This window comes from Rhinoraja longicauda, chromosome 5 (assembly GCF_053455715.1).
Source record: "Rhinoraja longicauda isolate Sanriku21f chromosome 5, sRhiLon1.1, whole genome shotgun sequence".
NCBI lineage: Eukaryota > Metazoa > Chordata > Chondrichthyes > Rajiformes > Arhynchobatidae > Rhinoraja > Rhinoraja longicauda.
The window spans coordinates 15,564,674-15,579,103 of record NC_135957.1 but is presented as its reverse complement, the minus strand read 5'-3'; the positions used below and the strand labels follow the sequence as shown (position 1 = coordinate 15,579,103).

Sequence of the window (14,430 nt, the reverse complement as noted above, 5' to 3'; positions counted from 1 at the left end):
TCCTCTTGTTATGAAGGCCAACATTCCATTGGCTTTCTTCACTGCCTGCTGTACCTGCATGCTTCCTTTCATTGACTGATGCACTAGGACACCCAGATCTCGTTGAACTCCCCCTCCTCCTAACTTGACACCATTCAGATAATAATCTGCCTTTCTATTCTTACTTCCAAAGTGAATAACCTCACATTTATCTACATTAAACTGCATCTGCCATGTATCCGCCCACTCACACAACCTGTCCAAGTCACCCTGCAGCCTTATTGCATCTTCCTCACAATTCACACTACCCCCCAACTTAGTATCATCTGCAAATTTGCTAATGTACAAACTTGCCAAATATACAATTTATTCACGAGTATCTGCTGATGCTGATTTGGAAACGGGTTGTTTGCAGATGCAAGTTAGTTGCTGGGAGTGATAATTCTTGGTAAACAGTTCCAGTTAGCATGCAACATAAGCTTTTCACTGTATCTTGGTACACGTGACAATAAACTACACTTAGCTCAAACTTTAAAGCTATGTCCTCTAGTCTTTGACATTTCCACACTGGGGAAATGACCCTGTGGTCAGGGTCATAGATATCTACCCTATCTATGCTTCGCATATTTTATAAACTTCTATCAGAAGGGCAAAGTTCAAAGGAGAAGTGTGTGGCACTTTTTTTTTTTAAACGCAGACAAAAGCTCGGTGCCTGGAACACTTAGATGGTAAAAGCAGATAGGGTAGCGGCATTCAAAAGACTTTTACATTGGCACATGGATACGCAGGGAAAGGCCGGATTTGGCTCATGTGCAGGCAGAGGAGATTAGTTTAACTTGTCATCAAGTTCAACACAGACATTGTGAACTGAAGGGCATGTTCCTGTGTTCTATGTTCTATGTATTGGATGGAGAAATTGTTAACACCTCCTATTCTGCAAGGTAGTCTGCAACCCAATGGTATGGACTCTCCAATTTTAGGTCCCCTCCCTGCCGGTGAACCCCCCCCCCACACACCTTCCAATCCTCCTCCCATTTTTTTGTCCTCTACCCCATACTTCTTTCTCCACCCGATCACCCATTTTCATCCCCTCCCTGTCCTATTTCCATCCACCTACTTCACACGCCTTTCACCCACAGGCTTTCCCTGCTCAACCTCCGACTCCCCCTCCTACTCTATGTGGTTCTGGTTCCCTCTGCCATTCACCTCCCCGCTAAATGGTCCCTTACCACCTTCCTTACTTGTCAGATTACAGTCCTGGCAGCCTTTGAATCCCTGCTTCCATTAGATGTCATAGTGTGGAAACAGGCCCATCGGCCGAACTTGCCCACACCGGCCAACAATGTCCCAGCTACACTAGTCCCACCTGCCCGCATTTGGTCCATATCCCTCCAAACCTGTCCTATCCATGTACCTGTCTAACTGTTTCTTAAATGTTGGGATAGTCCCTGCCTCAATTACCTCCTCTGGCAGTTTGTTCCATACATTCACCACCCTTTGTGTTAAAACGTTACCCCTCAGATTCCTATTAAATAGTTTCCCCTTCACCTTAAACCCATGTCCCCTGGTCCTCGATTCACCTACTTTGGGCAAGAAACTTTGTGCGTCTACCCGATCTATTCCTCTCATGATTTTTTCACCTCTATAAAATCACCACTCATCCTCCTGCGCTCTAAGGAATAGAGTCCCAGTCTACTCAACCTTTCCCTCTAGCTCACATCCTCTACTCCTGGCAACATTCTTGTACATCTTATGTACCCTTTCCAGCTTGACAACATGTCTCAACCTTCACCCTCTCCTCCCTTTTCCTTCACTCCATTGCCTCCTTTTTTCCCCTCTATTAGCTGCCTCCATTCATCATCAACTTGCCTCTGCCTCCCAACTCCATCACTCCCCCTCCCCTATCTGGCTCCATATGTCCATTGCCCTTTATTCCTGCTTGGTTTCCCAATGCCAGGCTCTTGTCTTGCTTTTATCTCACTCTTCCCCTTCTTTTCAACTTGACCTGAGACGTAAGCTATTCCTTTCCACCCGCAAATGCAGCCTAACTCGCCGAGTTCCTCCAGCAGACTGTTTGTTGCTCCAGATTCCAACATTTGCAGGCTCTCGTCTCTCCACGCTCCCCTCAGTCCTCGCCAAGCATTCTCTTACCAAGACTTTCACATGAGATCCACTGGAGGGCAGCTACTCAACTCCAGCAGTGGCAGCCAACACTAAATATAGGATCATGGAATCTTGATAAAAGCCTAGGTTAAACTGAACAAAAAATGACCTTATGAAATCATCCAAGATACTAAAACGTCAGTAAGAAATCGAAGAGAAAGTGGTCCACGCTGTCTCGAGTAGCTATTCTGTCATCCAGTAGGATCATGGCTGATCATTTACCTTAGCAACATTTTCCTGCACCAGCTACCCATTGAACAGTAGAAATACTAATAATCGGGGAGCTTCGATCGCCCCGATGCAGGAGCTTTGATCGCCCCGACGCAGGAGCTTCGACCACCGTCTGCGGGAGCTTTGATCACCCCGACGGATGGTTCGACTACCCCGACCGTGGGAAAATAAAGAGGAAGAAGGTTGGACTTTTTTGCCTTCCATCACAGTGAGGAATGTGGGGAATCCGCTGTGGTGGATGCTTATGTTAAGTTTTATGTGGTTGTATGTCTTGTTGCTTTTTTCATATGGCTGTATGGTAATTCGCACATCACTGTACTTTAATTGGTACACGTGACAATAAAAGACCTTTGAAACCTTTGAAATAGCAATCCTGAACCATGATAGATTAAAGCAAGTAATGAGAAAAACTAGCAAATGTTACTGCTTCTTGGAACAAGAAACAAATGTAAAAGTGGATGGGTTTTGCTTTATTTATGTAGGGCACTGGGGAGACTACATCCAGAAAAATGTTCACAATACTGGGCTCTATTTAGAGAAGGACATAAATGAGTTGGAAGCATTTCAGAGAAGGTTTGTCTGGAATGCGAAAGTTTGCCCTTCAAGGAAAAGCTACACTAATGGGTGTTGGAGTTTAGAAGAAGAAGAGAAGATATGACTGAAACAAACAAGATCCTGAGTGGGAAGCAAGAGGCTTCAGATGCTGTAATCTGCAGCAAAAATCAAATCGCTGGAGGAACACAGCTGGTCAAGCAGCATCTTCAGAGGCAAAGGGATGGTTGACGTTTTGGATCGAAACACTGTGACAAGGTGAATGAGGTGAGGATGTTCCTTGTGCAAGAATCCAGAACTCAAGGTCATTATTTTAAACTCAGAGCTCAGTTATTTAAGTCATTGAGTTACATAATACAGAAACAAGCTCTTTGGCCCAACTCACCCATGCCAACCAAGGTGCCTACTTGAACTAGTTGTCTGCATTGGGCCCATATCTCTCTCAACCTTTCCTATCCATATACCTGCCCAAATGTCTTTTAAACCTTGTTATTGGACCAGCCTCTACCACCTCCTCTCGCAGCTCCTTCAATATGCCCACCACCTTTCCTGTGAAAAGCTTGCCTCTCAGGTCCTTTCAAATCTTTCCCCTCTCGCCTTAAACCTATGCACTCTAGTTATAGACTCCGCTACCTTGGGGAAAAGGGTAACTATCCATCATATCTAAGCCCCTCAGCTTTTATAAACCACTCCAAGGTCATGCCTCAGCCCCTTTTGCTCCATTAAAATCTGGTCCAGCCTATCCAAGATGAGACAGCTATTTCTCTCTCGGGTAGTCACACGTCCTTGGAATTCTCCTCCTCGAAGAGCAGTTGAAGCAAGGTCTTCAAATATTTTTAAAGCAGAGGTGGACAGAGTCTAGAAAAGCAGGGGTAATAGGTTACTGGGGTGAATGGGAATGTGGAGGTGAGAATCTTATTAAATGGCAGAGCAGATTTGAGTGGCCAATCAGTGCTCCCAATTCTTTTGTTCATAAAACTAGTCAATACATTTAGAACAAAGATATAAATTAGGAAAGGGCAAATTTACTGAGATAGAGGGCCGAGGGAATGTCATGAACAGAATGGACTGTTGGAGGAAATATTCTCAAGTCTTTCAACAGGCAGTTAAATACTGAGACGGGATTAACAGATGAATCCAATAGCCTCACTCATCTACACTTGTTTTATGAACTAGAATGAAGTACAATCTTGTTTTCTGAAGGTATGCAGGGAGGGATTTCACCACATGGTTTCATGGTGACAAGGTCACCAGAGGTAGGCAAAAGGAGAGAAGCGAGGGGAGGAGTCAAGGTGAAAGTTGTACAAGTAGAGAGTTTGTGTGATTGTGAGTGGCTGCCTGGGGAGGATGCAGAAACCACAGTCATTAGATACACCCAGTGATCAGACTGGACATTTCCATTGTTAGCTGGATCTGACTAACAGATTAGAACTGTGTGAAGATTTTGACCAAGCTTGATTTAAACCATTTGCATACACAGGCCTTTGGTGCATTTACAGAAATAAGGACGGGTGATTTCCAAGTACAATTAGTTCCAAACAATGAAGGGTTCTTCTTTATTGTAGCACTACACTACTTCCCTTACCATGACTCAATGCCCAAGAGATACTCACTTGGCTCTAGTGTCTTCAGATCTTCCAATTTGAATTCTTCCTGAGGTTGTGTTGTCTATAAAATTTAAAAAAGATTAATGTTGATTAAGACCTCAAGGTTTCAGTCTGCATAGCATCTGAGAGTAACTTCACATCTCCAGGCAGAACAATCTTACCATCCTACCAACTCCAATAGTACAAGAGTAGCAACACAGCTAATTATATACAATTGAGGTTCCGTCACAGCTGCGAAGGCAAGTCCGGACAACAATTTACACAATTAAAGATTCCACAAACAGAAACAAATAAATAATCCCATTTGGAAGGGTCAATTGAAAGATAAATATTGGTTTGGAAGCTGGGAGTCGTGCCATGGGATCTGATGATTTGAATGGTTGTCAAGACCAGTTTAACTCGTTAGCACAGGCTCTCCAACAGTGGAACACTTACTCAGCATGGCATTAATTGTTATCCAGTGCAATGGCAATGAATCATCTAAATAGAAACTTTAGCATGTTAGCACACAACAAAAGCTTTTCATGTACCTCAGTTCATGTGACAATAAACTAAACTAAACATTCATAAACATTTGCATTCATAAACATGTGGCATGTGCTCAGTAAACCACCAGAGCTGTTTGGCCACATCATGCCTTGCTTGACATTGATTTCAGGATGTGGGATGGAGTACATGCCCCCAGTCTGTATCAATAGTGCTGAAGTGGAGATGGTCAAGCTTCAAGTTCCTAGATGTAAATATCACCAACAATTTGTGCAGGAAGGAACTGCAGATGCTGGTTTAAACCGAAGATGGACACAAAATTCTGGAGTAACTCAACGGGTCAGGCAGCATCTCTGGAGAAACGGAATAGGTGACGTTTCGAGTCGAGACCCTTCTTCAGTCTGAAGAAGGGTCTGGTTTGAAGAAGGGTCTCAACCCGAAACGTCACTTATTCCTTTTCTCCAAAGATGCTGCTTGACCCGCTGAATTACTCCAGCATTTTGTGTCTACCTTCACCAACAGTCAGGCCAGGATCACCCACCTTGACACCACGGCCAAGGAAGCAGGCCAACATCTCTATTTCCTCAGAAGATTAAAAAAATTTGGAATAGGATCTTCATCAGCTGGGCAATGTGCCAAGATATGGTTAACGTAGGATAATTTAGATAAGTGTGAGGTGTTTATTTTAGGAAGTCAAACCAAGGTAGGACCTTTACAGTGAACAATAGAGTTCTGGGAGTGTTGTAGAGCAGAGGGTAGGGGAATCAACGGCTAGAGGACATGGGTTTGAGGTGAGAGGGGAAAGATTTAATGGGAACCGGAGGGGCAACAGTTTCACACAGAGAGCGGTGGGTATATGGTACGAGCTGTCAGAGGAAGTAGTTGAGGCAAGTACAAGAAAATAAAAAATACTTTTGGATAGGTACATGGATAGGAAAGGTTTAGAGGCTGTGGGTAAATGGGACTAGTTTGGGTGGGGGTATCATGGTCGGTATGGACGAGTTGGACCGAAGGGCTTGTTTCCGTGCTGTATGTGTCTAGGTCCCCAGTGACTCTGACCAATTTTTACATATGCACCATTGCATCCTATTTAGATGTATCACACCTTGGTATGGCAATTGTTCTATCCAGGTCTGCAAGAAGTGAGTTGTCAGTGCATCTCCACCCATCGCATAAACTGGCCCTCCTCCCCCCTATCGACTCCATCCACACTTCATGCTGTCCCATGAAAACAGCCGACATAATCAAGGTTCACTCACGCCCGGTTATCCCCTCGTCTCTACTCGGGCAGAAAATGCAAAAACTTGAAAGCATGTATCAGAGGCAGTAACAGCTTCTTCCTGACTGTTATCGGACTCTTGAACAGACCTCTCTTATGCCAGGGTTGAATGTTCCGATCTTCATCTACTCCAATCTACTTCATTGGTGCCCTTGCACTTTTTATATCTGCACTTTCTCTGTAGCTGAACACTATATTCTGAATGTTGTTTACTTTCTCTTTTGCACCTCCTGGTGTACTCATGTATGGTATTATTTGCCTGAATAAAGTACAACACAAAATTTTATTGTATATCGGCACATGTGACAATAATAAACAGATACCAATAATTCTTTTCTGCATTCTTTCCAGCTTAGTGGCATCCTTCCTCTAGCAAGATTACCAAAACCGCACAGAATTCTCCATGTACAGCCTCAGCAATGTTTTCTGCAACTGCAACCCAACATCTCAATTTCTATGCTCAATACCCTGATGCTGAAGGTCAACGTGTCAAAAGCAGCATGTCAAAAGCAAAGTCTGAAGCAAGGTTTCAACTTTTTGTGAGTATTGTGAGCAATTTTGGGCACTATATCTGAAGAAGGATGTGCTAGCTCTGGAGAGGGTCCAAAGGAGGTTTACAAGAATGATCCCAGGAATGAGTGGGTTAACATATAAGCGTTTGACAGAATTGGGCCTGTACTCACTGGAGTTTAGAAGGATGAGGGTGGACCTCATTGAAACGTATTGAATAGTGAAAGGCTTGGATTGAGTGGATGTGGAGAGGATGTGGAGAGGATGCTTCTACTAATGGGCGAGTCTAGAACTAAATTTTCTTTCAATATTCCGTTCATTTGAGTGAGGAGACTAGAGATAGATTTATGGTTTACCAGTTGACTACTTGTGCCAAAGCATCATTTCTATATTTTTTTAATCAGCTTTGGAAACTAAAATTTTCCACAAAAAACGAGTCAGAAACTTAAAGGTGAGAGATGGGATTTGATTTGATTGAAGATATAGAATAAAAGAGTTAACTGATTAAGTACCTGCAGAGCTGTGCTTCTTAATTCAAGGCATGTTGCTATTTTGCCAACTGTTTTCTGTGAAGAGAATAAACAATTGTTATTATGTCCCTTGGCACAAGGATTATATAAATGTTTACTGCAATCTTTCACCCAAGGCTTGCCAAAGGAATTACATTTATATAAAGTCTAATGGATTTCAGCAAACTATCTCTCATAAATTACTTTGAAACACATCTTTATCAAAGGCAGAGGGTCCAACAAGATGGCCGTCGCCGGCCGCTCGCAGCAGGAGAAATGCCGCCGAGGTTAGTGCCTTCTCCCTGTCCACGCTCGCCCACCCACGGCCCCTGGAGAGGCTCCACGCCCGGCAACGGGTCCATGCCATCCCCCCATTCCCCGCCGATTGCTGCTGAGCTGCAGGAGACGCTTCGGCTCCGCGGGAGAAACGGGGTTGACGTCACTGCTTTTCCCCTCTCCCCCCTTGCTGGCACACAGCCACGGGGGCACTCCCCGCCCGGCAACAGCTCCACGGTTGGGCCGAGGGGGTGAAGGGGATGATGGGGGTGAGGGAGAGGGAGTGAAGGGGATGGAGAGGGAGGGGAAGGGGTGAAGGGGGGCTTGGGGGGAGGGAATCAGGGGATGGGGAGGGTTGGGGGAGGGGTGAAAGGGAGGAGGGGGTGCTGCACCAATACAGGAGAGGCTTGGACCCAACGGGTCCACTCTCGTTTGTTATCTTGTTTGTGACTGAACTTCAGCCAAAAGGAGGGGAGGGGAGGAGGGAGAAGGGAGGGGGGGTTGAGGAGAGAGGGGAGGACGGAGGACAGGGTGCTGCACCAATGCAGGAGAGGTTTGGGCCCAAAGGGTCCACTTTGTCTAGTACATACTAAAACTCTCATTTGTTATCTTGTTTGTGACTGAACTTCAGCCAAAACGGTATACGTTAGCGCGACAATTTTAGGCCCACCTTACTCACCATTGTCACTTCAGTGAAAATGTAAATAGTTTTATTGAAATCGGTGATATTTTTAAAGTTATTCACATTTTAAAGTTTAAAAGGAGGGGAGGGGGAGGGAAGGGGGCAGTGGGGGATAAGGGAGAGGAGAGGGGGGGTTGAGGAGACAGGGGAGGGGGGGAGGACAGAGTGGTGCACCAATGCAGGAGAGGTTTGCCCTTGGTCTAGTATATTACTAAAACTCTGTGGTCGTTTGTGGATGAAAATAGTTTGGGGCTTTACATAGCCAAAATGGTACTCGATAGCACGACAATTTAGGCCCACCTTACTCACCATTCCACCGTGCATGGAGTAAGCCCACTTTTGTTACCTTTTAAAAACAATTTACCTAATAAACTTTAATAAAGGCGCTCCCCCCCCCCCCCCCCAGAGGACCAGCGGGAAGACCGGCGCTCGTCCCGGCGTGCCCCGCGCCTGACCTTCCTCCCATGGTGCAGCGCGCGGCAGATGCGGCGGCAGAGGGTCCAACAAGATGGCCGACCCTGCCGAGCTGCAGGAGACACTTCGGCTTCACGCCCCCGGACCCGCAGAATAAATGGGGCCAAGGTCAGTGCCTTCTCCCTGTCCACTCTCGCCCATCCACAGCCCCGGCAGACACTCCCCGCCCGGCAACGTCGCCACCGTTCCCCGCCACAGATTGCAGCCGAGCTGCAGGAGACGCTTCGGCTCCGCAGGAGGTCACTGCTTGCCCACCCAAGCAGTGGGGGTGGAGTGGGGGTGTGGGAGGGGGGGAGGGGGGGGGGAGGTGAGGGTGCTGCACCAATACAGGAGAGGTTTGGGCCCAATGGGTCCACTTGGTCCAGTTTCCAAATAAAACCCCAAATTAATAATCAGATAATAGGTAGTGTTCTGGAGATAACTGTGAGGAAAGGTTAGCCAGTAGACAGTGAGAATTCCTCACATCTTCTTCAACCTTTTAATCAATGCCTGTGCCATCAGCTGGCAAACTAGGCTCATCTGAGGAATCCAAAGATGAAACCAAGACTCTGATGCTGAACTTCACTGTTTTTCTGTTGCTAACACGACTGCACGCCAAAAGATTTTAAAAAGACACTTGTTCCACAGTGAGTTTATTTTCCTTCTGCAACTGGCTCCAATTCAATTCAATTTCAATTATATCTCCACAACAACATTCTTCACTTGTTAGAGAGGGAATTTAAGCAGTTTATATTACCAGACAGACACACCCTCTTGGATTTCAGTTCCTGCTATGAAATTTCTGTGGATGCATAGTGAAAATGTTCATTGTCGAGAGCGAGAGAGCTCACAATGCCCATCACATGGCTCAAATATTCTTCCCAAAATTAAGCTGAACTGAATACACCAGTCCAAATAAGGCATAACCTTGTACAGTCCAAAAAACATCTGTGCTTTTGCTTTCAATTATCTTTGCAATACATTAATATATGTCAGGAAAAACACTGGTGCTAGAATTAGTCTCCAGATAATATCACTGTGTTTCAAGTTTAGTTAGGAGATACAGCGTGGAAACAGGCCCTTCGGCTCACAGAGTCCGCGCAAACCAACAGTCACCCGTACACTAGTTCTATGTTATCCCAGTTTCGCATCCTACACACTAGGGGTATTTTACAGAAATCAATTAACCAACAAACCTGCACATCTTTGGAATGCGAGAGAAAACTGGAGCACCGGGAGAAAACCATGCAGTCACAGGGAGAACGTACAAACTCCGTACAGACAGCGCCCGTAATCAAGATTGTACCCGTGTCTTTGGCGCTGTGAAGCAGCATCTCTACCACTGTGCCACTGTACCGCCCTCACTATGTTCCTTCCTCCAATCCAAAAGCAACCATTCACCTCCGTGCTTAATTTCCTGACCCTGTCATTCATGCTACCATTCCTTTATTCCATGAATTTTGTTGGCAAGAATCTGACATAACTTTTTCAATCAGAGAGTTGTGAATCTGTGGAATTCTCTGCCTCAGAAGGCAATGGAGGCCAATTCTCTGAATGCATTCAAGAGAGAGCTAGGTAGAGCTCTTAAGGATAGCGGAGTCAGGGGGTATGGGGAGAAGGCAGGAATGGGAAACTGATTGAGAATGATCAGCCATGATCACATTGAATGGCAGTGCTGGCTCGAAGGGCCGAATGGCCTACTCCTGCACCTATTGTCTATTATCTATCGTCTAATTTGAAATTCCATATGCACATCATCATCTGTAATGGCCCCTTAATCTATTTATGTACCTCAAAAATCAAGCTAGCTGATTTGCCTTCAGTAAGACTGTGTTGGATTTCTGTTACTAACGTGCAGTTATCTAGGTGACCATTATATGTAGAAGGCTCTGGGGTGATCTCCATTCTCAACGCCAAGAGTACGAGTAGAAAAAACAAGAGAAAAGAAAAGTACTTCCAAGACTTTTCGATCAGAGGTTCTGAGTGTATGATCTATCTCAGTCTTCTCCAGAGGTTCCCATTATCACCGGAACCAATGTTCAGCCAGTGCACATGAATTGCAAGGCTGTGGTGAAGCTAAAGACAGGCTCCAACACTAGCCCTGCTCTTAGTCAAGCATCTGATATCAACCTAATGCGGATAATTGCCCAGCTAAATACTAACCACAAAGGCAAAAGAAATGTAATCCAGACATTGCTCATTGACCAATCCATCAATCTAAACTCAATGTGACTGGCAGTGGCAGTGAGGTGCCACCATGTGGCATTTACTCATGAACAAGCTCAACACCATTGAACAAGTTATGTTCCCAACGGACCATTCAGTTCCAAATCTCATTTTAGTATTGTTCTGAATCAGAAGTGAAATTAGTGTCCTTGATGTTAAAACAACATTTGATCGAGTATGGTATGAAGGAATCATGAAAATCACTGGGAATCAGGAGGAAATTTCTTCACCGGTTGGTGTCTGTGCCAGCCACTAAGGTTGTTGTGGCACCGAGATCTCAGGACAATATCCCAAATCAAATCTCATCTGAGCAGTATTCTGGTATGTACTGAAGATGCCAAGTAAAAATTGAATCATGCAAATGTCAAGTGTCAGGCAATGATTTGTGAAGTGTGGCGAGGTTGTTGTGGGAGTGGGAAGGTTCGCATCGACCAGAAAACTAACTGGACCAACCACATAAACAAATTAAAGACACGCTCAGGTGAGAAACCCCTTTTCACTGCAATTCCATTGTCTACAAGGCACATCAAGCATGATGGAATACTCTCCACAGGTTCAACTCCAACACAACTGAGAAATCATGACATGCCAATTAACTGCACATCTATCCAAAGGCATTCACTTTCTCCACTACCTGCACAATGACCACATTACGGGACATTACAATGTGCATTGCTGCAGCTTCATTGACTGCACCTCTCAAAGTCGTGAGAGATCCAGGCAAAAAGGTGCACATCTGCTGATCACCATCTGCAAGTTCTCCGCACCATCATGATTTTGGAAAACCATTCCATCATTGGCCCTGAATTAATCAAAATATCTTTCCAACAACATTGTGCAAGTGTCTTCACCACACAGACTGTTGCGGTCGAAGACAGTGGCTCACCACCAAGTTTGATTAGGAATAGACAAAGTAATTATCTGGACAGCAATATGCAGATCCCATTAACAACTAATAAAAAATATATAACTTAACCTTCACATAGCATTCTTGAGGAAATGCAGCTTAGATTTGATATCTAAGAGCTACTCTAGAAAATTGCCAAGGAGAAATTTAGCCCCTTCAAGACTACAAGTGTGAAGGAAAAAATAAAATAAAGGGAAATTGTAAATGAAAGACAGATTTTTCTTCTTCCAAAAATCAAAATATTCAGATATGATCAAAAAAATGTTACTCTAACATAAGGGCAGTAGATGATGGACTTTAGCAAGACCTTTTGCAGGGTACCACGTGGTAAGCTAGTCCAGAAGGTTAGGTCACATGGGATCCATGGAGAGCTAACCAACTGTATACAAAATTGACCATGAAAGAAGGCATAGAATGTAGAATGTTGTTTTTCTGATTGGAAGCCTATGTGTGCCGCAGGGATCTGTGTTGAATCCACTGATGTTTCTCACCTATATCAATGATTTGGATGACAATGCATGCAGTTAACATGGCTGGGAAATAGAGGATGACACCAAAATTGGTGGTGTAGCAGACAGTAAGGAAGCCTATCTAATTTTACAAAAGTATCTTGATCAACTGGGAAAGTTGGCCAAGGAATGGCAAATGGAATACAACTTCAGATACGTGGATGATGGGGTGAAGAGGAAGTTTGGCACACTTGACTTCATCAATAAGGGTATTGAGTACAGGAGTTGGAACGTGATGCACAGCTGCACAAGACGTTGGTGAGACCACAATTGGAGCATTGTGTGCATTTCTGGTCACCCTGCTATAGGAATGATGTCGTGAGGCTGAAAAGGGTGCAGAAAAGATTCATAAGGATGTTACGTACTCAAAGACTTGAGTTATTAAGGACTTGAGTTGTTAAGAGAGTTATTAGGCTGGGAATTTATTTTCCCCTGGAATGTAGGATGCTGAGGGATGACTTAGAGGTTTATATAATCATGATGGGGCACAGAAAGGATGAATCGTCTCAGTTTTTTCCCCTAGTTTTTTTCCTAATTAGGGGGAATAGGTGTAAAGTGAGGGGGGAAGTTTTAAGATCGAGGGGCAATTTCTTCACACTGTATAAAATGGGATAAATGAGCAGGCAATCCCATTTGCTTGTCCAGGTATACCATTTTATACCTGGGCAGCAAATGCGTCTGGCCCAAGTATAAAACCTGATCAGTTGAGCGAGGTGAGCTGAAGGGCCTTTTTTCCCATGCTGTAGCATCGAATTAAAGAAATGCCAAGGAATACAAGCTAATTAATCTATTATGCATTCCTCACAGCACAAGGTGCAGAGCCAACAGTGCACACACTTGCAAAACTAATGAGAGTAATGATTTAATTTCAAAATTATAGAGCTGCTGGATACTTTGAAGGCCATTCAAATTAACTCTGCAGGCAGAAATGTTTCATCTGCATTGTTGAGCCAGTGAACACTGGAAGCAGCAAAACATGGATTATGATACACAATTGTGTTCCTGTCATGTGCACTGTTTACCTTTTGGTCCTCTGAGAGTTCAGATGAATTGGCTGTTGACTGCACTTCCTTCTGTAAATGCCTGGCTAATCTGTGTGGACATAATTTTCATTAAATGGTTATTCCTTAAAACCTTAGTGACACACCAGCCACGGCTGGGACCAGAATGTTTCTCATAAAAGAAAAAATGAAACTGTATAGCATATGGAACAATAAATTCCACAAAATCATTACCCCAACAACTCAGAAATGTTAGCAAGAAGTTTGGATGGCATCATGGTCTCAAATATTTTGCAATCATTTTTGATAGAATGAAAAAAAAAGATAAATCTCAGTTAGGTTTTAAAACTAATAGAACAGTGGTCGCTGGTCCCAAAAGACTCACCCACAGACAGTTCAGTCACCTGCCCTGCCCAATTTCCAAGAGTAGATCAAGCTTTGCCCTTTCCCTTGTAGGGCCATCTACAGATTGCCTGGGGAAACTTTCCTGAACACATTTGACAAATGCCATCAAAGCCCTTGGCACTATGACAGTCCCAGTATAATAGAACATTTGAAATCCGTACTGTGAGAACTCTATTTGTCTTGCAGTGCCTGCAATCTCCTGGCATATTTGTTCTTCTAATCCCAGTTGACTATTTGGGGGCCTCTAGTATACTCCCAACAAGGCGTTCCCTTTTTTATTTCTCAGCACCACCCATATAGCCTCACTGGACAAACCATCAGTAATGTCATCTCAGATTACTGTAGTGACATTGTCCTTGTCTAGCTCTCCTGTAGCATCCACTACCTCTGTAGCCAATTCTTTTAAGACATATAATTGGTGATCATTGGATCTAGGGGACTCGTTTGTCTTGGATCGTATTAGTAAGTCATGGAAGCTTAGAATTATAATGCATGGAAACGGGCCCGGTGGCCCACAGAGCCCATACAGATCATCAAACATCTATTTGTCTACTATCCCTCACATTTTCATTGATTGTCCCCAGATTCTACCAACCACACACGCGAGGGGCAATAATGATATTAAAGGAAATCGAAGTATCCAGGGGAAACCCAT

At 44.3% G+C, this 14,430-nt stretch overlaps 1 protein-coding gene across 1 annotated transcript in view; it reads right to left on the bottom strand.

Annotated features, from left to right (window-relative positions):
• The window catches only part of aida (axin interactor, dorsalization associated), a 43,680-nt gene that overhangs the window by 22,701 nt on the left and 6,549 nt on the right, over positions 1 to 14,430 (bottom strand). The window contains exons 2-4 of the mRNA XM_078398953.1: positions 13,392 to 13,461; positions 7,320 to 7,373; positions 4,539 to 4,593 (exon numbers count right to left, since the gene is read on the bottom strand). Of these exons, the coding sequence (XP_078255079.1) occupies positions 4,539 to 4,593; positions 7,320 to 7,373; positions 13,392 to 13,461 (179 nt within the window). The remainder of the gene's footprint in view (positions 1 to 4,538; positions 4,594 to 7,319; positions 7,374 to 13,391; positions 13,462 to 14,430) is intronic.